This window comes from Thamnophis sirtalis, unplaced genomic scaffold (genome assembly GCF_051295495.1).
Source record: "Thamnophis sirtalis isolate CommonGarterSnake01/CBP01778 unplaced genomic scaffold, rThaSir2_p1.2 scaffold_9, whole genome shotgun sequence".
NCBI lineage: Eukaryota > Metazoa > Chordata > Lepidosauria > Squamata > Natricidae > Thamnophis > Thamnophis sirtalis.
The window spans coordinates 70,074,782-70,100,120 of NW_028261389.1; the positions used below are offsets into that span (position 1 = coordinate 70,074,782).

Here is a 25,339-nt window from a genome sequence, read left to right on the forward strand (position 1 = left end):
ACAAGCTTAACTGGAATGTACTTTAATAGCAAGAAACCAAAACCTTGGTGGCGGAAAGTCAAGCATAACAAACAGATAAGGACCTTGGCAGCAACTCAGACAAACCTTGGCAGCAATCCAGTCTGCCAAGTTAGTTACAAAAGATCTCTTTAGTTGATGCATTGACTTCTGCAAGAGGGGCGTGTGCACAACAGTCTTTTTATAGTCTGGAGAGGCGTCTAATGACCACCAGCTGAGTGCAATTACCTCCTGTACTTGCATAACTGTTCCTGATGCCTATTAGGTCTTCGATTCCGGGCGTCCAGGAACAACTCTCTGCTGGCTTCTGGATCACTCTCCCTTGTCTCCTCCCCACTGGTCCAAGGCTCAGGCGCCACCTGGTGGCCAACCAGTCTCTCTGCGCCCTGCTCGGAGTCGGAACCCTGTCCAGGATCCTCACATCCTCCAGAGGCAACTCATAGGGCCCCTCGCTGTCGGACTCTGGTGGCAGCTCCAACGGCTCCTGCTGGACCACAACACCTACCTATCATCCATCCATCCATCCATCCATCCATCCATCCATCCATCCATCCATCCATCCATCTATCTATCTATCTATCTATCTATCTTCCTATGCTATCCTAGTTGCAACCTGAATTCTTTTTTCTGAGATACATACCAGGTATATGATACGATTTAGAAGCCAGTGATAGAATGATACACAAAGCAAAGCTTCTTAGCAAAGAAAGTTTAATAAATAAATCTAACCCTGAAAATTATCTGCAATTTTAGACATAATACATTCAGAGAAAAAGAACAATTCGAAACAACTTTCTTCCCACTTCTTACTTTTCCTTTGTGTCAAATTTGCTACTACTACACTTAGATAAGTTTCCTGGAGGTGTCTTAAGTTAAAGAATGGAATTAGCAAATAAGTTCGTTTCCACATTTAAATACCATCAATTCTTTCTCCAATGTTGTACCAAACCTGTGAGCTGAGAATATGCAAATGATGCATTTCCAAATCTCTAATTTTTTAAAAAAAACAAAACCATCCCCGTTTCCACATACCTAAGGAGCAGGTAAGTATCACCTATCATGTGATATCTTTACCTCTCATGAAGACCAGCTGGTGTTATAACTCAGATCTCGACCAGTAGTATAAAACCAAAACATAAATTTAGTGATGCTTGCCATGCTTTTGATTCAAAAAACAAATTTGGAACATCTGTCAGAAATATTCAGGTTCAGTCCATAAACCACATTTAAGGTTCATCGAATTCCTTTTGGTCTGGAAAATTTCCAGTCTTGCAGGGAGCTGGACCAGGTGAGAAAAGCATTCCTCTGTAGAAAGTTAGAGCACCCACCCCTCTCCTAGAAGAATTAAATATTTTAGGAAATATTAAAAAGACAGAATATTTCCCCTAAAAGAGAAATAAAAATCTTTAAGGAAACAGAAATTCAGCCTCAGCTCCTTGCCCCCAGCAGATACTTTGGTGCCAGCCTATGTACAAGACAAAAGATCTTCATATGGCACCTGAGGATATTTCACCAGCTCGAGGTTCCACCGGCCTGATTCCGACAGGCGTGACTCCACATAGGAATCTGACTACAGCAACCAATAGAATACATGCTCTTGCCACAGGAACAGGAAGCTAAAAAACCCTCACTCTCCACTCCATGTAGTCAGCTACTCAGACTCACATATGCTTGGTGATTCTGCATTAAACCATCTTTCCAATCAGCCTCCATGTTTCCAGTGTTTTTCTTCCCACTTGGAACTGAACCCAGATGGACATTTCTTCCAAAGTTACAATCCTGACTAGCATCAACATTTTGAATCAGAAATTACCACGGAAAACAAAACCTTCTTCAGCATGTTCAACATTCTCCAGTTGGTTCTGACCCAGGCTTCCTTAAAAAGCAAAAAGCAGAGTCTTGGTCCCAGCAAAACCCTTTTATTTACACAACTGCGAATTCCTTTCATTCACGGTCAGCAAGGCTTAGCAAACAGTCTTTCAGAGGAATGTTTATCAACATGAACCTTATCTCGTTTGGAGAGCTACCAAATAACTAGTTTCCAAATGCAGGGCAAGGCAAAACTTGGCACAGAGTCTCTTATAGTCACAAACAGAACTTTCCACTCTTGAAACGACCGAATGAACGAATTGTTTCCTGCAAAAGCCCCTTCCCCATTCACTCTTTTGTTTCCTATGGGATGGGCCAAGAATCTTCAAGGTTTGGATTTACTCCTAAATCAACCCTGCTTTCTTAGTTGTTCTTGTCTTCCGGCAGCTCTGTGTATGCGCATACTGGGAACAGGCTCCAGCTGTTCCTCTGCCTCACTGCTGTCTAGCTCCCTCTCTACCTCCTACGCAGAGCCCTCATCTGAGCTTTCCTCAGCCCCCAGGACTGGGCCATGTTCTTCCTGAACCTCCTCACTGTCCGACTGCTGCCAGCTCTGCTGGCAGGCCACAACACTAGTGGGATCTGAGAGACAAGGGAATAGCCATCTTACTCAAACTGTGATTGACACCATTGAAAGGAGACTAAGCTCACATAATTATTTTACTAATTACTTTCAGGAATTGCTTGTTAACTGCTTTTTAGCTATTAGGAAGCTTTGGATTGACAAGTGTGAAAACACAAGGAGCACTTCCTTCAATCCTCCACAAAAAGAAGCTTCTAAATCAGTGTTTCTCAACCTTGGAGACTTTAAGTCCTGTGGACTTCAACTCTCAGAATCCCCCAGCCAGCACAGCTGGCTGGGGAATTCTGGGAGTTGAAATCCATAGGACTTAAAGTCACCAAGGTTGAGAAACACTGTTCTAAATACAGATTCAAAGACTCTTTCTTATGGAATAAACATCGAAAAGATGATTACAACTTTGTGTTTATAAAATTGTAACTGGACTAAGGATACAGGTAAATTTGAAATAAGATTTTGCAATTAATTATAAGAATTCTTCCTGTGACAAAGTGCTTTTGTTTTGATTTTAAAAAAATGATACCGGTAGGAAGGAACTTTGAAGGTTGGGCACTAGAGGGAGCTGGAAGAAACTAAAGATTAACCAATTTCATTGTATACATAATGACAATAAAAGCTATACTATTATTTCATTGTATACATAATGACAATAAAAGCTATACTATTATAGGAGAGGAACACAAACATTGGACTTCCTAACATGGAATGGAGCAAAAATATTTTAGCATTCAACAAACTGAAAAAATATTTTTAAACAATGTATTATGAAATTAACTTTAATTTTAAACAGATAGACTGTGTTTAAAAGTTCTTATGGAAGACGAACAAGTTTTACAGGACTAAATTGATACTGATCTGAAAGTGGATTTAAAAAAGACAAGCTACACAAATGATATAGAAAAAGATGCTAGGCTGGACTTAGAAACCAGCTAATATTTTAATAATTAAAAGGGATATACTTATATCAAACCAAGAGAGTGAACTGAATAATCTTCCTATGTCGGATTTACAAAAGAGGGTTTAAAAAAAAAAGCTTTGAAGAATTTTGTTAGTAGGAAAAACAGAAAAAAATGAAAAGAAAACTAAGTTTTAGAATATTATTTTAAGGGGCTAAAGATCAATATTGTTAAAAGTAAAAGGATTAGGGTTAAACCGTGGTTTATTTGAACGGGTCTAAAATAAATAATGTTGTTATCTCTAATAACCCTTAATGGACTTTTGCTAATGAGGACTGAAAAGGCAAGGTTCTTAAGAATTTATAAATATGAGGTGATGCTACTAAAATTGTTTATACTTGCTGTGATGAAATAGGAAGTATACACACACATTCATTATATATATATATATATATATATATATATATATATATATATATATATATATATATATATATATATATATATATATATATACACTACAGAATTAAACACATATAATCTTTAATATATCCTTATTTTTCTTTTCTTTTTTCTTTTCCTTTTCCTTTTTTATGCCTTCTATATTTTCTTTTTAATTTTTTTTGTTTTTAGTTTTTTTTTTATTATAGCGATAAACCTTGTGTTTGAGTGGCCATAATATTATTGCTTCAGATTAGTTAATATCTTACTACATACTTATTGATTTCATTAATAATATTCATCATCTTTTTGTCATTTTTTCAACGGATGTTAGTATTAGGTCTTCAAGGATTAACCCGTCATATGATTTTCTTTGCATTTGTTCCCATTTTTGAAAGAATAATGTATTCTTTATCCTTTTTTTCCCCAAAGATTGTGTAATTTTATATTTTGTAGAAATCATAAAATTGGGTCATAATCAATTGGGTCCCAATCGTAAAAACTCATTTAACCCACCGCCTTGCTTAGCAATTGATATTTTGCTCCCAACTGTGATCATAAGTCAAGGATATCGGAAAAATATAACACTCATGTGGTCCCAGGTACAATCTTGACTTTCCCACCTTCCTTTGACTTGTAATATCTTTAAACTTGCATAAGCCAGAAATGAAAGTGAAACTGAAAAATGTTTAAATATTGGGCTACCTCAGTTTCCAAGAGTCCACTGTAAGCTGGGTTGGCGGTACTTCTTCTTTTTCTTTCCTGCCGTTTGCTCTGGATTTCTATAATCAATTTCAAAAGGGTTATATAAACTATATTTAGATGAAATTTATTTGATCAGATGATGCTTGCTACTTAGCTGACCTTCTGATTAGACTTTATCTTATATATATATATATTCCAGGAAGCACGAAGCCTGAAGATGGCGAATGACTTCGTCGAAACGTAGCCAAGACACTTCTAATTTTACACGGGACAAAACCCAAATAACCAAAGACCTACATACTAACACCTGCGAAAACCTCAGAAAACATATATATATTAGATAGATAGATAGATAGATAGATAGATAGATAGATAGATAGATAGATAGATAGATAGATAGATAGATATTTGTTTTTGTAGATTTTCACGGGTGTAGGTATGCTGGTCTTGTTGTATTTGGGTCTTTTCCCGTGTAAGATTGAGATTGTCTTGGCAACGTTTCGGCGAGGTCTCACTTGCCATCCTCTAGCTGGTGTTTTTGGCCAAATGTTGCCAAGACAATCTCAATCTTACACGGGAAAAGACCCAAATACAACAAGACCAGCATTGGGGAGGGGGCGTGTTTGCTCTCTCTGGGCTCCGGAGGCTTTCCTTGAGTCTTCGTGAGGGTGAAAACAGCCACCTCAGGCTCCAGAGGCCCTCTGGAGGCCGGAAATGGACCCGTTTCCAGCCTTCTCGAACTTCCCGTAGGCCCAATTTTTGCCCTTCCCAAGCCTGCGTGTGCACCCTGCACTTACCTGCATCCAAAACGGGCTGCATGGGGACTCCTGAGAGAGGTGGGTTGGGTGGGTGGGGCCAGCCAGAAGTGGGATCTGGGGGTTCTGTGAACTGCACAGAATCTTAGCTAGAGGTTCTCCTGAACCCCTGCAAACCCCCAGCAGCCCACCCAATTCCAGGTCTAAGTAGTAGCCTAATCTTTTCATGTTCCGACTCCCACCTTGTGTTTCCGACCTTATCTTCTATACATCCGGTTGACTGACTCATCCTGATTATCTTAGCCTTTGGGTTTCTGAACTTCTTTTTCTGGGGCTGATCCAGCAATGTGAAATTTATTTTCCTAGCAACAGAAAAGCTTCACAAAAAGCCCACAATATTTGGGTCACACTAATTTGATATTGCAAGCCTTGCAATGTATTTTGCTCACAGTCTAGGGCCAGTTTCTCCAAAGGTGTGTCCATTGCAGGAAGAAGGAAGGAAAGGCCATGAATAGAAAAAACTAAAACTCAAATACATTTAGTTCATTTCTAACCTTATTTAGAAAAAGAGGAAAAATCCAGATAGCGATCTTGAATTTTTAATCCTAATAAGCTTTTTAATTATGCACAGCAGTGCCCTTACTTTTAACATGTTTGCATAGCCTACTTCTAAAGATGCAAAAATGAAATAATAATTTCATTATACAATGTTGGTTATTTGTGGTAATGACTTGCATAATCAGTTTACTCATCTTATAATGACTCAATAAGGTTCATGTTTAAGAGCTGCTCACAGGAGCCGTGCTGCATTTTTCAAGTTCTTTCCCTTGAGATCTAACTCCAACAACACAATAAAAAATTTCAGATTAAGGTTTCCAACCTCTTTTTATAAAATAATCTCTTTATTATATTGAAATACATTGCTTTTAAAAACAGAAGAATTTTTTTAAAGTACAATAAGCCTTCTTACCTTCCAAGTATTCAGTCGTAACCAGGCCTAACGCTACCATAAAGGCAATTTTCTATAGAAGAAACAAAGTAAATAAAAAAGTTATTTCTGTATCTTTTGATTATTCACATAAAGAACATAATCCATAATGATGGCTTTTTTCATCCACCAGAGTTACCATAAATATTTATATTCTATATCAACTGCATCCTTTCTGAGTTTATATGAAATTATCTTGTTCAATCTTCAATTTATTGTAACTATTTGAAGATTATTATGATTTGGTCCAAGATCAAACCAATTACTGTAAAATATATACACCATTAAAACAGTGAACATGCATAAAAATGACACAAAACCAAGCAAATCAAAACTGCAAAGAAGTTCCTATTTCTATAAGAAAGCTACAAATTACAAATTTCACCACCACGCATCTGGAAACTAGTTGCTTAAAAGAGAAACAGTGATCTTCTCATAATAAGAGAAATTAATTTTTTTAATAACTGAAACTAAGAATTGAAATTGTCAACTATATAATATATAAATCATGTTGTAATTATATGTTCTAGTTCGCCTTAACATGCGTTTATACTAATTATACAGTTATGTCTAATTACACTAATTGCATAAATGCATGTTAATCAACTGAAGCTTATTCAAGGAACAAAATTAATTAACCCAAAGCTTATTTATCAATGCCAAGACAATAGTAATATATATTTGTTTCTTAAAACTGAGAAGCAAGAAGCAGACATTCAACTTTATATCCCAGGTACCAAAACGTGATAACCAAAAGGAAGACTTCTGCTAAATCTACACATCCATAAACAGAAGGCAGGTAAAACTGGGTTTTGGCGTCCTGTTTTTTAACATTAGAATTGGGCTACAGCACCCGATATTACTGTGAGGTCAGAGATAAACTGTCAAGGTTCCAGGTAATACATCCCATTCAAAGAACATTTTATAGGGACATATCAAATTGGCACGTTCCTGGTGGAAAACCTGCTTTCAGTTCCCAGCGGTTTTACACCCAATTAAAAGTAAAATTTTGTCACTTCCCCCAGAGTCTCCAGTCACATGGTCCAATCAGCCTCCAGTCCAGTTGCTAAGTGACCTTAGTCTTTACCATTTGAACACCTGCATTAGTGCCCTTGATTCCCAGGGGAAATAAATTTATTTAGGCTACAATACCCTAGCTATCTCTACACCCTGCTCCCTGGCCCCCTTTTGTTCTGACCGAGACTTCCCAAGAGCAAGAAGCAAACTCCTTGTCCAGACAAAAAACCCTTTTATTAATTTACTGTGAATTTTGCTCATTCACATCCAGCAAAGTCTTTCGAGGGAGGATTTACAGTCACAGGCCTTATCTGGCTTGGAGAGCTGCAAGGCTGGTATCTGCAAAACTTGGCAAGGAGTTTTGGAGAGTCACGAACCAATTAAGCAAACTAATTGTCTCCTGCAAACTCCATTCCCCTTTCACTCCTCTTTTATTTCCACTGGGAGGGGCCATTCATCATCCACCTGTGGCCTTACTCCCAAGTCGACCCCTGTTCTCTAGCTGTTCCCTTCGCCTGGCAACTCTGTGCATGCGCACACTGGGAACAGGCTCCAGCTGTTCGTCTCCAGCCGTTCATCTCACTGATATCTGACTCTGAAGGCAGCTGATAACTGGCATATGGCTCTGCCCCCTTCCCTGCCTCCAACACAGAGCCCACATCAGAGCCTTCCCCAGACTCCAGGCCTGGCCCATGTTCCTCCCCAACCTCCTCACTGTCCGAATCTGCTGCCAGCTCCGCAGGCCGCTGGTGGGCCACAATATTTTTGTTCTATGTTGTGTCAGCCCTGAAGCAGTGAAAAGGGAAACCTCCCTAGAGAAAACTACAAAAAAAGAAAATGGCCACAGTTCGGCCAACTTCAGGGTTGACATAAGCATTTAAGATAAGCATAGCGTGATGAAATTTGACAAAGAATACAATATTGAAGGTCAGATAGTATAATGTGAGTGAAGAAATAGAGGAGAGAGAGATTGGAAATATAAGGAAAAGTGCTTGGTTATACTATAAATCCAGAGAATGATTTAACCTGAGCCCTGTGTCATTAATTTAGACTGACTATATTTGTTTAAAATCTTATATAGTATGACTCAATACTGGGCAATCAACACAGATAGTCCGCAACTTATGACTGGTTACGAAGAAGGTTACAAAGGGACCACACAAAAGCTACTTACGATCCATTTTTTTGAAATCATGACACCTACACCCCCTGAAGTCACATGATCTTATTTTGGGCACTTGGCCACTGGCTCATCTTTATGGTCATTTGCAATATCCCACAGTCATGTAACCATGATTTATGACTTTTTTGCCCGTTTCCAGCATTTAATATACCTTTTTGCAGCATTCCATATTCACAATTTACAAGTTTGGTATTAAAAACCAGGGCTTACTTCCAGTTTCCACCAAAAAATGCCCATTGCGGGCAATGGATCTATTTAATGACCATGGCATTCACTGAACAACCACTGCAAAAAATGTCATAAAATCAGGCACAATCGCACAACGATCCATGTAACAAATGGCACAATTTGCATCCATAATTTGGGTCCAATTATGTTTGTAAATTAAATTATCTGTACATGGGTGTGAACACAGTACAGGCAGGGGATCTCAGTGCCTCCAGGAGGGTATTAAATGAAGTCAATTAACATGGCTCTCAGCCATGGGGGTAGGATTTTCCTTTCTATTGTAAATAACCTCTTCCCAAGTCACTGTTTGTAGCTGGTTGGCCTAGCAATACTTTATTTGAGATAGCACATTTGCTTAGATTTTCTTTCTTTCTTTCCTTCTCTTTCCTTTCTATCTCTTTCCTTTCCAGTTTTTCTTTTTCTCTTTCTTTCTTTCCTTTCTTTTCCTTTCTTTCCTTTCTTTCCATTCTCTCTCTCTCTCTCCCCCAATAGTAATTATGAAAACATGGCTTTTCTCTCGTGTTCTTTTGAGGCTTGTACTGGCAGACCAGTTTTGTGATGGAATAATTTTCCTGGGGTTCACTGTGATATATATATATATAAAAAGCAAGAGCAGAAGATATCAAAATTAATTGTGGAAACCTGATTTAGCTAGGGCAGGCTCCTTGAACAATTGGAGGAATTCCTTATACCTTGTTCTTATGGGTATGAAAAATCTGGAAAACTATTAAAATGGCAAAATCAGCAAACTCATCATATAACAAAGGCATGCCAAGTGTTGAAAATCAGTGTAGGTGCTTCAATAGAAATCATTTCAAATCTGACTGTTTCCACAATAGGTATACACATTGTATTTATGGCACAGCATATGTATTGTATTGTTTCAAAAATATGCATCTGAAGTGACCCCAATAACATAATTAATTACAATAATAGTAATAGTATTAGTGTGTTAGCTCAAAGAGTATAATTTGCAAGAGAGGCGATCCTTCATTAAAATCTGACTTCTGCTACAAACCTACCAGGAAACCTGATAAATTACCGTTTCTGAATCTTCCCTTCTGCAATACATAGATAACACTAACTTTTCTCTCAATATCGCTCTAAGAAACCCTGGATAAAAATAAATGAACTGCCACAAAGTTCAGTGTGAATGTTAAATGGTATTATTAATAAAATAATGCCATTTAGAAACTAAAAAACAGTACATCATTTCACGCACTGCACATCTTTTTTTAAATAGGAAATGAAGTGACACTGTTGATTTGATACATAGAATATAGATGGATGGACAGACGGATAGAGACAGACAGAAGATATAGATTATTGATTGATTAGTCTTAAGACAGTGATGAATCTGCATATAGAAGGGAGGTTTAACCACTGGCCCTTTGGTGCAGCCAAAACAATCTGGAGCTGAACATGTTTAAAACTGTAGCGATGTGAGTAGATTTTAGGAGAAGCCCTTCTATTCTACCATCCCTTTACTCTATTTAACAGCAGAGCATCAGCAGTAAAATCCTTCACATTTTGGGGGGTTCTATGATCTCCCAGGATTTGAAATGAACATCTAAAACCATAAGTATATTCTTCCCGCATCAACTCAGGAAGTTCAGGCTTCCCAAGAGCTGTTGTTATATTTTCAACAGAGGAATTGTGAAGTCTGTCATTTGTATGCCTATAACTGACTGGTTTAGTACAGCAACCAAACAGGACAGATACGGATTCCAACGGATAGTTAGGACTCCACAAAAAACAATTGGAACCACCCTGCCTTCCATAGAAGACCTGTACATTGCACAGGTCAGTAGGAGGCCTGAGAAAATATCTACAGACCCCTCACATCCTGGGCATCAATTGTTTTAACTTCTACCCTCAAACGATGCTATAGGGCATTGCATGCCAAAACAACTAGACCCAGGGACAGCTTTTTTCCTCATGCCATTATGCTGCTGAACAGTTCTCACAGTACTATCTTATGCATGCATATATTTGCCCATGTTGTATGGCTGTAGTATCATTATTATGCTTCCCATCTTCTTTACTACCCCCTCCTATTGGTATCGTCATCATCATCATTCTTTTATTCATTAAACATGAAACTCAGTCAACTGAACGTTATTGATAACTTATTATTATTATACTTTATTTATTAAGCATGAAACTCGAGTCAACTGAACATTCAAAAATGCATCACAAATACCATTGACTGGTGCTAATGGTTGATACAAGCTGCTGCTAGTGTCCTAGGTATCAACCAAGTATCTTCTTAAGATGTACGATTGTTGTTGTTGTTGTTGTTGTTGTTTTTAATCTCTTTTATTTCTTAAACATGAAACTCAAGTCAACTGAACATTCAAAAATGCATCACAAATACCATTGACTGGTGCTAATGGTTGATACAAGCTGCTGCTAGTGTCCTGGGTATCAACCAAGTATTTTCTTAAGATGTACGATTGTTGCTGTTGTTGTTGTTGTTATTTTAATCTCTTTTATTTTGAAACTCAGTCAACTGAACATTTAAAATTATATAAAATGATTATTGATTATTATTATTATTTTATTTTGTTACATAAACAACACATGCCCACACCAGTGGGAAAAGAAAAAATCAAAACACAAAAAAGACAAAAAACAGAAAACAAGGCAGGGGGGAAAAAAAGAAGAAAAAACAAAAGAAAAAAACCACAAGTATATATTATAAAAAAGTATATCAGCTGGTTACAACATGTTTTGGTGCATCTCTTCCATTAATTCATATTAATTCAAATATCTTAACTCAAATGTTTACCATATTGACATCATCATACCTCCACTTTTAGTTGACTACAGTTATTTAAACATCTTTCATCCTTATCTATGCCAAAGATTTAATCCATAACCACATGCTAGCATTTCATTTACTTGTTTGTAAAATCCTCCATTAACATCAAATCCTCATATCCTGTTTTAGGTAAACATTCATAATATTTGATACCAAAAATTCCATCTTCCATGTATATAAAATGATTGTTGTTGTTGTTGTTGTTGTTGTTATTTTGCTTTGCATGTACACTGAAAGCTTTTGTACCACAGATAAATTCCTTGTGTATCAAATCACACTTATCCAAATAAAGTATTCTATTCTATTCTATTCTATTCCAATCCATCCAATCCCATCCCAAAGTAATGATGGGAGGGGGGGATTTATGCTATTTCCTATAATGTTTTAGACTTTTTAGAATTAGTATCATTTTACAATCCACATGTAACCATATAATTTTAATATCGTCTTTCAAATATTGTCACTCTAGGAATTTTGTCTTGAGACACTTAGCAGATGCATAGCCTTTGAAAGTGAATTGATGAATAACTGTGTCTCTCAATTAGATGAATTTTAGATAACGCTCTGGTTAAAATGCAGCTCTGTAGAACATCTTGCAAAATCACCTATGTGGCTCAGCCCAGCATGCTGTAGTCTAATTTTAAAACCAAATATAAGTTCCATTCAGCTCTATTAGGAATGTGAACAATAGCTTTACACATGGAATAAAAAGGCCATTTATTCAAAATTAAGTTCTGCCACTGCCAGACTTCTGATCAAAATTGTTCTAGCACATATGACAAAGTAGTTTATATACAAGTCTAATTCTTAAGACAACCTTCCTTTATATTATTCATTTCAACTTTGTGCAAAATACAAGCGAACATAAATTTTCACCAGATTCTACCTGGAGAATGGGGAAAGAGCTGTGTTATTTATCACAGCACCACATTTTCCTAATAACCGTTCTGTGTAGAGCTGAAGCAAGTAGATATTGGCCTATTCAGCTTGTTACTGTGTGAATGCTTCCTGATGAATTCTTCCTGGCCGAACTATTTATTGGACTTTCGAGAGGCAAGAGCAAATTGACAACCTCATTGTTTCATTAAGGGACTAGCATAGTACAGGCACAACGTAAACTGGATGAAGGCTAAAAGGAGTTTGTCTCAGAAGATGGGAGGAAAGAAGTGGGGAAAATAGTAGAGAACATTAAAAAAAGTAATACCCAACTTTATGGGTAGACAAGAGGCATGTTACATTTACCTCAGCTATATTTTGTGGTTATATTCTCCAGCAAGCCATCACTAGCAAAAGTTGTAAATAAAACAAAACTGTCTGATTATATCTATTTCAATCTTTGATCTATTTTATATTTTGCCTAGCCAATAACCTTGCGTTGCTCGGGTATTTATTTATAGGGGGGAAATGTCTAACCCAAATGTAATTTCTAATGTTGGATTTTCCTCCTTACCAGAGGGAGCCCCCTTGTGGAGTACTGTGAAGCCATTACCATGGCAACTCCACTGAGCTGCACAGTAGAAGCCATTTTACGGCAATACAGTAAAAGCCATTTTAAGACCCAACAGGCTGTATCTTAACAGAATACACACCCCGAGGGGTTTTAGGGGTGTACTACCCCCACAATATTTGTTTCCAGAGAGTAAGTCATCTGTGTACCAAGTTTGGTTGAAATTGCTCCAGGCGTTCCAAAGTTATGCTGGAACATACACACATACAGCCCTTTTTATAGAGAGAGATTATTATAGTCTTTATAGAGGAATAAAATAATTGAAATGGAAATAGGCTGGTCACATAGTAAGAAGAACTGACGGCAGGTGGACCAAAGCAGTCATAGATTGAATCCCACTTGATCAAATGCATCCACGAAAGAGACCTAAAACAAGATGGATCGATAACATCAGCAAGTAATGAGGGCCCAATCGACAAAAGAAAGCTCAGGACCATATTGGTTGGAAACCTGTGTAAGAGGCCTTCATCCTGCAGTGGTCAGACAATGGCTAAAACAATGTTGATGAAGATTGTTGTTGTTGATGATAATGAAGATGTACATAATAAACATGTGTCATGTTTTTCAAGATAATAAAGTGGCCTTTTTACCTCAGGATTTTCATCTTTTTTCTTTTTGGTAGCAGGTCCCTGAGTTGACTCTTCAGCAGGTTTCTTTATCTCCACTTTATTTTCTGTCTGAGTTGGAACTTTAGGTTGAATGATGATGACCTGAGAATCAACAGAGAGGGGAAAATAAGACGTGAAAATAAACATTATGTGCATAGCTAAAGGAAAAGAAGCAATCCCCAATGTTGACAATTTCCAGATGTCAACACCTTTATCTCACAGAATCCCCTAGCCAGAATTAAAGTTATTAATTCTGGCTAGGGAAACTGCAAAGCCTTTAAGCTGAGGCCTGCTCTGTCAATAAAACATGTAAAAATTCATAAGTTGGAACAAGATTTGAATGCCAGGTCAGCATCCTATAAAAGTATCCTTTGAGTTGAGGTGATAATTTCATCTATGTAAGCAAATATGTCCAACACATCTTCCTATTTTCCCTACAACAGAAACCCCTGGGGGGGAGGGGATTTAGGAGTGGTGAAGGGGTAGAATGGCTGCCTTAAGCATCTTCAACTCTTAAACCACCATCACTACAATCTAACAGCAAAAAAGGGGTCACAATTACACTACCACATCTCCTGGGCTGAACACTCTGCATCCTTGACCTACATAAAGTTGTTGAAAAAACATTTAGACTTATGCAACAGTATGTCATCAATCTGTAGATAATTGTTTAATCTATAATACATCAGTTTATATCCTTCAGCACCTATCAGGAATCAAGAAAGGAGCAAAAGTAAAGGTTTCTAGGGAGCGGTGCTCGTCCCCCTTTCAAAGCCGAAGAGCCAGTGCTGTCCGAAGACGTCTCTGTGGTCAATTTGACGGGCATGACTAAACACCGAAGGTGCATGGAACGCTGTTACCTTCCCACCACGTTCCTATTTTTCTACTTGCATTTTTACATGCTTTCGAACTGCTAAGTTGGCAGAAGCTGGGACAAGTAATGGGAGCTCGCTCCGTTATGCGGTGCTAGGGATTCGAACTGCCAACCTTTCTGATCGACAAGCTCAGCGTCTTAGCCACCGCGTCCCATATTGAAAATAAAGCTATGGACATTCTCTCTGGATTCTTAACAGTTACATTTGGCTCCGTTGTTTTCATCTGTTTCCAGTTAATTTTAAGGGCCAAATTTGCTTCGACAGTGTCTGATTACCATTATGGTCACTTAATTGGTTTGCAATGAAAGACGTTTCTAGACACTTGGCTACTTCTGATTACCACAACTGAAGGCCAATAACGATTATGCCAATTCTACAAAAGCTCTCTTGCTTAGCTTGCAAGCTGGCTAACCCTTGACCTCTTATATCGCTCAGTTCTGGGATATATGAATGAATCCCTTCACGACTGCCAAGTGAGGTCAAGTGATAAGATTTGATTATGAACCCCATTTACTGAGACATACAAGATTCTCACTTTATTCATCCGGGCAGTGACTGTACTAAGGAGAAGCTCAGATCAGCCGCCCTGATAGTGTATTAAGTTTAGTCGTTTGTAATGCCTGCAGTTCCCTTAATGAAACCTACCTTGCTGTCAGCACTGATGAGAAGTGGCTGCACTTTAATGCTGTCATTAACCACCGAGACAGCAGCGCTGGTGTTGATGGGCATTGCATTATTGGGAGATGTTGAGATAATGGCATATGCTACCCCAGCACTATTCAGGGATGAGGAGAGGGCCGCCGTCTCTGCGACACTTTGCGATTGGTTGCTGGACGTCTGTACATGGCTAACGGTATTGTTGGCAGTGGGGAGGGCAGGAGCTGGGTTCTTGATGCTGACCACTGTTGCCTTCTGAAACGTTGGAGGTTGCTTGGAAGGTTGATCTCGGCATAGAGAAATTGGGAGGCTGTCTGGGATCAGAGTCTTTGGCCTAACCTGCAGGAAAGAGAAGGGGGGAAAAAAACTCTTCTACATAACTCCGGAGGAAGCCATTTCAATCATCCTCTTTTAACGGCCCCACAATCCCTTGCGGGGTGGAGTCTGGGCAACTGAATGGAGTGGAGTGTTTACTGGCTGGATGCTCTTACTGTCGCCAATGCGGAGTTGTTTTTTTCCCCAGTAGATATATTCTCAATGTGCCCAGAGAGAGAAATATCAGCCTCTGTCTAGAATCGAACTGACAGCCTCCTGGTTATGAGGTGAGAGCTCCATCTCTGGGCCACCACACCACAGGAGGAAGCCATTTCAATGCCATTTAACAAAAAAGTAGACTTGGGGCTTTTTTCAAATCATTTTTGTTAAGAATGTGCACAGTGTAACTACTATTTTGAGGAAAGCCAGGAGGAAAATACAGTAGAGAGAGGTTTGGTCTTTCAAACAGTGGTTTATCTACAAGGCCTAGATACCGTGTTTCCCCAAAATAAGACAGGGTCTTATTTTCTTTTGCCCCTCGAAATATGGCCTTGGGCTTATTATAGAGGGAGGGCTTATTGTTTTGGGGTTGCTGGGCAGCTTCTCCCTTGCGAACTGGCTCCCGAAGAGCCAGGCATAGCAGCCTCAGGGGTGAAGCAACCATGAGGTGACCACGCTCACGAGCAGCCGCCCGGCAAACCCCCTCTCCAGCTGGGCAGAGGGCTATTCACTGACCTAGGGGGAATCCCTAAGGCGTCAAGCCATGTGGCGCTCTGCCCGCTCCCCAGCTCCCGCAGCTTGGCACATTCGGGATACCCCCTAGGTCAGTGCATGGTGCTCTGCTTGGCTGGAGAAGGGGTTGCGTGAGCGTCTGTTCTGCCCCCGCCACACTCCGAGAATAACTTCTTCTCCGACTTCCAAACTCCAAAACTCAGCTGCTGAGTCTTCCAGCAGTGGCTGCTCTAGGAGTGCGCTCTATAGTTGTGGGCCGGCTGCCGGACAGAGAGTCTTCTGGACAGAGAGTCTTCCAGCTCACGCAACCCTTCTCCACATGGGCAGACCTCCATGCGCTGACCTATGGGGTGTCCCAAATGTGCCAAGCCGCGGGAGCTGGGGAGCGGGCAGAGCGCCACATGCCTTGGTGCCTTAGGGATACCCCCTAGGTCAGTGAAAGGTGCTCTGCCCAGCTGGAGAGGGGGTTTGCCGGGTGGCTGCTCGTGAGCATGGTCACCTCATTGCTGCTTCACCCCTGAGGCTGTGCCCGGCTCTTTGGGAGTTCGCTCGCAAGGGAGCAGCCACCTGGCAACTCCCCCCTCCAGCCAGGCAGAATGCCACTCCCCAACCTAGCGGTATCCCAAAGGCGCCAAGCAACGTGAGTGCCTTCCCCCCCAGCTCTCGCGGCTTGGCTCCTTCGTGATACCGCTAGGTCGGTGAGCGGTGCTCTGCCTGGCTGGAGGGGTGTGTGTATCCAGGGAGGTTATTTTGGGGGGTGGGCTTATATTTTTGCCCATGCAAAAAATGTGGCAAGGCGTTAGTTTCAGGACAGGTCATATTTTTGGGGAAACACGGTATATATATATACACGTACATATATACATACACATACATACACCTACTAGGCAAAGCCAGGCAATCAATCAATCTTCAACTATAACATGGAAGCACACAAGGAGAGAGAGATAGATGCCCTCACATGGCCTCCCTTATATAGACATCTTCTTAAAGTGATAAACCTGCTGACTCATTCGCATTGCGTCATCTCAGTTTACAGCCTTACAGTAGCTGGTCAGCTATTAAATCATCATTATCTTAAGAATTTTTTTTCAACAGTTTGCTGAAATGCAGATTTCCAACCTTATTCCGAGTTCTGCTGATGCGAAAGCAGCATCTCACAAAGGCAAAACGGGATAGAGTTTAGGAAGCCTTTTCTCTTAGGCCAGGCATCCCCAACCCCCAGTCCATGGATTGGCATAGGTCCACGGTCTGCCAAGAACCAGCCCGCACAAGCAAGCAAAGCACCACCTTCGCGCATGCAGAACCACAAAATCACGCCCTCACCCGGTCTGAGGAAAAACTGCTCTCCGCAGAACGAGTCCGTGGCACCCAAAAGGTTTGGGTCCGTTGTCTTAGACCAGTGGTTCTCAACCTTCCCAATGCCGCGACCCTTTAATACAGTTCCTCATGTTGTGGTAACCCCCAACCATAAAATTGGTGGTTCCTAAGACCATCGAAAATATGTGTTTTCCGATGGTCTTAGGCGACCCCTTTGAAAGAGTCGTTCGACCCCCAAAGAGGTCCCGACCCAGAGGTTGAGAACCACTGTTCTTAGACTCTTTCTTCACTGTCAGTTCCACATCAAACCCTGAAAGGATAAGCTCTAGAGAAAAGAGGTGGTTACTCTAGATAGCATCATGGTTGAAAGGTTCTAGATCTCTCATTTAACTCAAAAAGTCCAAGATGCAAGTCAAATTCCTTCGTGTGTGAGAGTATCAGAGGTGGGTTCCTACCAGTTCGCACCTATTGGTAGAACCGGTTCGTCAAATCTACCGAACCGGTTAGAAGAGGTTCCACCAGTGGACCCGGAAAGCAGGCCACACCTACAGAAGAGGTTCCAAAATTTTTTGAAACCCACCACTGGTCCTTGGATATGATTATTCTACACTATCATGCTCATATTTATAAAACTCAGTGCTTCTGTGAAAGATAAGGATGACTACTGCGTTTGTGGTGCAATCAGAACATTGCGTGTGTTGAAGTTGTTTTAACGCAAACCAAAGATGCCTTTTAAAAAACAAGTTTGCATCATATTCTTATGCATGCCAGTGCTGTTTGTGAGGTAATTTAAGGTGGTTCTGACAAGTGTCGTCGGCATCTTCATATCCGGTCACATGGGCGGCAAGCCACTCCCATCCGGTCACATGGGCGGCAAGCCACTCCCACAAAGGAGGCCACACCCACAGAGTAGGTTCGAACAATTTTTTAAACCCACCATTGGAGAGTATGTATGTACATGTGTGTGCATCACATATAACACATGGGCAGAATTTTGATCACAACCTCATGGTAATCATCTTGACTTTTTTTTTAACCATACCCTGTAGAAATTTCTGCCCACAGCTAGTCAATCATGAATCTACAACAGCAGAGAAGCACTATCTGGAGTACATAAATGAACTAACGCATCTCTCCTTCCCACCTTCCATCTGCTGCCTTCCACCTCAACTGACATTAAAACAAATGAGCAAAAACTCGAAGGCCTCTTCCAAATTTTTCTCGGGAAAAGCTAGTCAACATCTGAGTCACCCACAAAGTGCCCAGGCCGCACCCACTTTTCGGAGTTCTGATCAACAAGCATTTTCTTTTCAATTCAAAACGTGTGAAGTTATTCGATCGATTAAATAACTTTTGATGTAAATATTAAAAGCAAAAACAGGATTTCATGAATAAAGATGTACAGTTTCTCGGCAGTGTCATAAGTTGTGAGAATAAACTTTGGGAACAGAAGGAAGAGCTGTATCCAAGACAAACTCAGATTTAAAAAAAGAAATCTGGGTCTGGGGCAGAACTGTAATTTTTGAGAAAGTGTCTCAGATATGACTCTCCTTGTGACATGAAGGAGACAAAGGGAGGGAGGCACATTACAAGATTTGGTTAATATAACCTTATAATATTGTGTTTCCCTGAAATACGCTATTGACACCCCCCCCCCCAAAAAATAAGCGCTTGGCCTTATTTCCGGGTCTTATGATGTTTGAGGTGCAGGAGGCCCCTTAACCTCAGCCCGTGGCCCGCAGATCAGCTGATCCAGAGAAGGGTGGGTGCCCTCCCTCTTTTGGCATTTGGTCCACTAGACTAAAAATTATAGGCTGGCTCTGTCAAAGAATAAATCAGATTTATGCAGTGGTGGGCTGCTGTGGGTTCGCACAGGTTGAGGCGATCCTCTAGCTAAGGACCTGCCCCCTTTGGCGAACATACCATTCCCACCCCTGGCTGACCCCGCCCCATCCAACCCCTCCCATCCCATTCCAGGGCTCTCCACGCGGCCCGTTTGGAATACCAGGTAAGTACAGGGCCCACAGGGAGGCTCTGGGAGAGCCTCCCGGAAGTTCTGGAAGTCCGGAAATGGGCCGTTTCTGGCCTCCAGAGCCCGGGGAGGCAGTTTTCGTCCTCCCGGAAGCTTGAGGAAAGCCTCCAGAACCTGAGAAGGGTGAAAAATGGGCCTCCCAGAAGGCTGGAAATGGGCCGTTTCTGGCTGCCAGAGCCCCAGGAGGCTGTTTCGCCCTCCCGGACGTTCGCAAAAGCCTCCAGAGCCCAGGGAGGGTAACCCCCCCCCCATGGCATAGGAGGATGACTGGGCCACCATCACCATGGCCATGCCCACACAGCAACCGGGCAGAGAACCAGTTGTTAAAATTTTTGAAGCCCACCCCTGAATTTATGGTGCTTCAATGTCTCATGTGACAAAATCTTCATGTATAATGCCACAAATACGGTACTTGCAATGGCTTCACCTCTCAATGGAGAAGAATCTACAGTGAGAAGCAGTCATTCCATACTTGCGACAGAAAGAGATCTACTTGATTTTGTTAGAGATGGAACCCAGTTCACATGAAATGTGGACAGAAGAACAGCATGAAACAGGATCACCCTGGACCCAGTAAGTTTGATTGTCAGCACTCCTCCATTGAATAATTAGGAAAGATGTATCTTACAATACAATAGCAGAGTTGGAAGGGACCTTGGAGGTCTTCTAGTCCAACCCCCTGCCTAGGCAGGAAACCCTATACCATTTCAGACAAATGGCTATCCAGCATCTTCTTAAAAACCTCCAGTGTTGGAGCATTCACAACTTCTGGAGGCAAGTTGTTCTATTGATTAATTGTTCTAACTGTCAGGAAATTTCTCCTTAGTTCTAAGTTGCTTCTCTCCTTGATTAGTTTTCACCCATTGCTTCTTGTTCTACCCTCAGGTGCCTTGACTCCCTCTTCTTTGTGGCAGCCCCTGAGATAGTGGAACACTGCTATCATGTCTCCCTTCTTTTCATTAAACTAGACAGACCCAATTCCTGCAATCATTCCTCTTATGTTTTAGCCTCCAGTCCCTTAATCATTTGTGTTGCTCTTTTCTGTACTCTTTCTAGAGCCTCAAAATCTTTTTTACATCGTGGCGACCAAAACTGAATGCAGTATTCCAAGTGTGGCCTTACCAAGGCCTTATAAAGTGGTATTAACACTTCACATGATCTTGATTCTATCCCTCTGTTTAGGCAGCCTAGAAGTGTGTTGGCTTTTTGGCAGCTGCTGCACATGGCTGGCTCATACTTAAATGGTTGTCCACTAGGATTCCAAGATCCCTCTCCCAGTTACTACTATTGAGCAAGGTACCACCTATACTGTACCTGTGCATTTCGTTTTCTTGCTCCGGTACAGAAAAAACATATTTGGAAGAAAATGGTCCAGAAAGATTTGTCTATGCAGCAGAACACCATCATTTCTGAGAGACAAAGAAAGTTCCTGCCAGCTCAAAACATGTAGTGAATACTCAAAATATTATATTGAGTACTGTGTGCTGTATACCTACTGTGTACTTTCTATCAATAGGATTCCAGAATAATTATTATAAGTATACAGGTGAAACTCAAAAAATTAGAATATCATGCAAAAGTGCATTTAATGCAACTTAAAAGGTGAAACTAATATATGAGATAGACTCATTACATGCAAAGCAAGATAGTTCAAGCCGTGATTTGTCATAATTGTGATTATTGTGGCTTACAGCTCATGAAAACCCCAAATCCACAATCTCAGAAAATTAGAATATTACATGCAATCAATAAAACAAGGATCGTACATAGAATAATATCGGACCTCTGAAAAGTATAAGCATGCATATGTACTCAGTACTTGGTTTGGGCCCCTTTTGCAGCAATTACTGCCTCAATGCGGCGTGGCATGGAAGCTATCAGCCTGTGGCACTGCTCAGGTGTTATGGAAGACCAGGATGCTTCAATAGCGGCCTTCAGCTCTTCTGCATTGTTTGATCTCATGTCTCTCATCTTTCTCTTGGAAATGCCCCATAGATTCTCTATGGGGTTCAGGTCAGGCAAGTTTGCTGGCCAATCAAGCATAGTAATCCCACGGTCATTGAACCAGGCAGCATGGGCAGGTGCCAAGTCCTGCTGGAAAATGAAGTCAGCATCCCCATAAAGCTCATCTGCGGAAGGAAGCATGAAGTGCTCCAAAATCTCCTGGTACACAACTGTGTTGACCCTGGATTTAATGAAGCACAGTGGACCAACAACAGGAGATGACATGGCTCCCCAAATCAACACAGACTGTGGAAACTTCACACTGGACTTCAAGCATCTTGCAGTGTGTGCCTCTCCATTCTTCCTCCGTACTCTGGGTCCTTGGTTTCCAAATGAGATGCAAAAGTTGCTCTCATCAGAAAAGAGGACTTTGGACACTAAGCAACAGACCAGGTCTTTTTTTTTTTTTTAGCCCAGGTAAGACGCTTCTGACGTTGTTTGTTGTTCAGGAGCAACTTGACAAGAGGAATACGACATTTGAAGCCCATGTCCAGGATCTGTCTGTGTGTGGTGGCTCTTGATGCACTGACTCCAGCCTCAGTCCTGTGAAAGTCCCCAACACTTTTGAATGGCCTTTTCCTGACAATCCTCTCCAGGATTGTCTGCTGCTTGTGCACCTTTTTCTTCCACACTTTTCCCTTCCACATAACTTTCTATTAATATGCTTTGATACAGCACTTTGGGAACATCCAACTTCTTTTGCAATTACCTTTCTTTTGCTTTCCCTCCTTATGGAGGGTGTCAATGACGGTTTTCTGCACAACTGTCAGGTCAGCAGTCTTTCCCATGATTGTGATTCCTACTGAACCAGACTGAGAGACCATTTAAAGGCTCAGGAACCCTTTGCAGGTTAATTAGCTGCTTAGAGTGAGACACTTTGAGCCTAGAATGTTGCACCTTTTCACAATATTCTAATTTTCTGAGATTATGGATTTGGGGTTTTCATGAGCTGTAAACCATAATCATCACAATTATGACAAATCATGTCTTGAACTCTCTTGCTTTGCATGTAATGAGCCTATCTCATATAATAGTTTCACCTTTTAAGTTGCATTACTGAAATAAATGAACTTTTGCACGATATTCTAATTTTTCGAGTTTCACCTGTAAGTATAATCTTTATTGTCATTGTACTTAAATACAACGAAATTGGTATTAACCTCACTTGTGCAAAATTATAACAGAAACGAAAAAAGAAGAAAAAGAAAAAAATACTAGCGTGTGCATGGAGTGATTGTGCTTGTATTTAAAAGTCTCACAGCCCAAGGACAGAAACTGTCTTTAAACCTGTTTGTTCTGCTGGCTATACTTTGATGTCTTCTGCCTGATAGTAGAAGTGCAAAGAGACACTGACCAGGGTGTGAATCTGGCGATGTCATCCAGTGGTGTCAGAGGGCTACCAATGGTTTCTTGTGCCGAATTGATCACTCTCTATAGTGCCTTCCTGTCTGCAGCTGTTAAACCAGCATACCATACTGTAATACAATATGTGAGGACACTTTCTATGGTGGGCCGATGACTAGTTTATAGCCTTCAACATAAAATAGGTTACAGAAACAGAACATCCATACAATAATGCAATAACAATAGCACTTAGAGTTATATACCGCTTCACAGTTCTTTCCAGCCATCAGTAAGCAGTTTACAGAGTCAGCATAATTGCCACCAACAATCTGGGTCCTCATTTTATCCACCACGGAAGGATGGAAAGCTGAGTCAACCTTGAGCCTGGTGAGATTCGAACTGCTAAATTGCAGGCAGCAGAAGTAGCCTGCAGTACTGCATTCTAACTACTGTGCCACTGTCATGGATTATATATTACAAACAGGCAAAAAAAAATAAGGGATAGATTACTTGATTAGCTGATGCCACTTATTATCGGCTGCTGCACTACACACACTGGCATATTTTGATGCCTTTTAGCTGGGAAAAAGTTACTATCCCTAAAAAAAATTTTGGAAAGAAATTATTCTGGATAGTCTGGAAAGTTTACTTAAAAGACAATACGGTTATCACATTGATCCTTACAAAACTGTCTATAGCAGAGCGTGCCCAACTCTTTCACCTATCTCTGAGTTAGAAGGATAGCAACATTCCTCAAAGGAGCCTATTAAATTTGACTTTTGGCACGGCAGATGGAGGGAGTCTCAACAGTGAGCCTGAATGCAATGATTAAGCAGCTGAGGGCTCACAGCTCAAAAAATGTTGTAGGCCATGAATAGCCAAAACTGTGAAAAGTGTTCATCGGTAGGAACATCTTCTAGGTGCAAGGAAATTTATTGAAGAAGCGAGCCCAACCGGACAGAAGTTAGCTTAATCTACGAAGCATCTGGGGTGCAATTCCTGTTCTAAATGCAGATGAATTAGATCAGAGGTGGTATTCAGCAGGTTTTAACCAGTTCTGGAGAACCGGTAGCGGAATTTTTGAGTAGTTCAGAGAACCGGTAAATACCACCTCTGGCTGGCCCCGCCCCCATCTATTCTCTCCCTCCCGAGTCCCAGCTGATCAGAAGGGAATGGGGATTTTGCAGTAACCTTCCCCTGGAGTGGGGAGGGAATGGAGACTTTACAGTATCCTTCTGCTGCCACGCCCACCAAGCCACGCCCACCAAGCCATGCCACGCCCACCAAGCCACGTCCACAGAACCGGTAGTAAAAAAAAATTGAATCCCACCACTGAGCTAGATGCACTAGAGAAGTCACAGAGCCACTTCTAATGGTAGTGAAAATGGGATACAACACAAAATGCCTTCTGGAAGTCTGGATGTAAATCTGGCATTCACAACCTGGCAAGAGACAAGTGTGGTGCCCTATTGGATTGGGAATCCACCATCAGCCATGGAAACGCACTGGGTTTTCTACAACATTGTGGTAGGAAACATTGGAGGAAGGAGAGCTAAGTTCACCACCTTGAATTCCTTACTCAAGTAGGATATACTGTAAATCAAATTAATTAATCATCTTCCTGGGTAATAACAAGGATTGACCATCTGATGTCTCATGTGTTGATAAAACAAGTGAAATCTATCAACAAAGAAGATAGAGGAACAATTAAAAGTTTTGTCTGAAAGTCTTCCTCCAAATATCCTGAATGTGAAGGTGAAGGTGATTTTTTAATAAATTTCTGCACCTACAATTAGTGTATGGAAAGCCTGATTCCAAGTTGAGTCCAAGAACAAAACGGATGTTCTTCTGATCTTTTGCACCTAATTCGTAGCATAATCAGCCTTGGTGCTAAATAATCTTCTCCTCTCATAAGAAGAAATTGTAGGGAGTCATTAATAGAGTGCCAAGTGTGACATTGAAAAATGACAAGCCAAACTATCACCTTTGCTTGTTTAATATTTGAAAAGTGTGCTTCCTGTAGGAAATATTCTTTAGCCTAGCTATCCTTAGACTACATATAACAAGGTGAAGGTTTTAAAAAAGCACAAGAAAGAATGTTCTTTCTGCGCCAACTCAGAAAGCTCAAACTGCCCAAAGAGCTGCTGATTCAATTCTAAAGAGGAATTATTGAGTCCGTCATCTACGCCTCTAATAACTGTCTGGTTTGGCTCTGCAACCCAACAAGACAGACATGGACTTCAGAGGATAATTAGAACTGCAGAAAAAACAATGGCTACCAACCTGCCTTCCATTGAGCACCTGTACACTGCAGGAGTCAAAAAGAGGGCCGTGAAAATAATTACAGACCCCTCACATCCTGGACATAAATTGTTCCAACTCCTACCCTCAAAACGACGCTATAGGGCACTGCACACCAGAACAACTAGACACAAGGACAG

General features: G+C 40.8%; 1 protein-coding gene across 2 annotated transcripts in view; it reads right to left on the reverse strand.

Moving 5' to 3' along the window:
• PHF21B (PHD finger protein 21B) overlaps positions 1-25,339 on the reverse strand; it is a 197,884-nt gene that overhangs the window by 19,409 nt on the left and 153,136 nt on the right. For both annotated transcript variants that reach the window (XM_087722219.1, XM_087722220.1), the window contains 4 exons: positions 15,140-15,490; positions 13,602-13,721; positions 6,235-6,286; positions 4,510-4,586 (listed from right to left, as the gene is read on the reverse strand). In XM_087722219.1, coding sequence (XP_087578345.1) covers positions 4,510-4,586; positions 6,235-6,286; positions 13,602-13,721; positions 15,140-15,490 — 600 coding nt within the window. The remainder of the gene's footprint in view (positions 1-4,509; positions 4,587-6,234; positions 6,287-13,601; positions 13,722-15,139; positions 15,491-25,339) is intronic.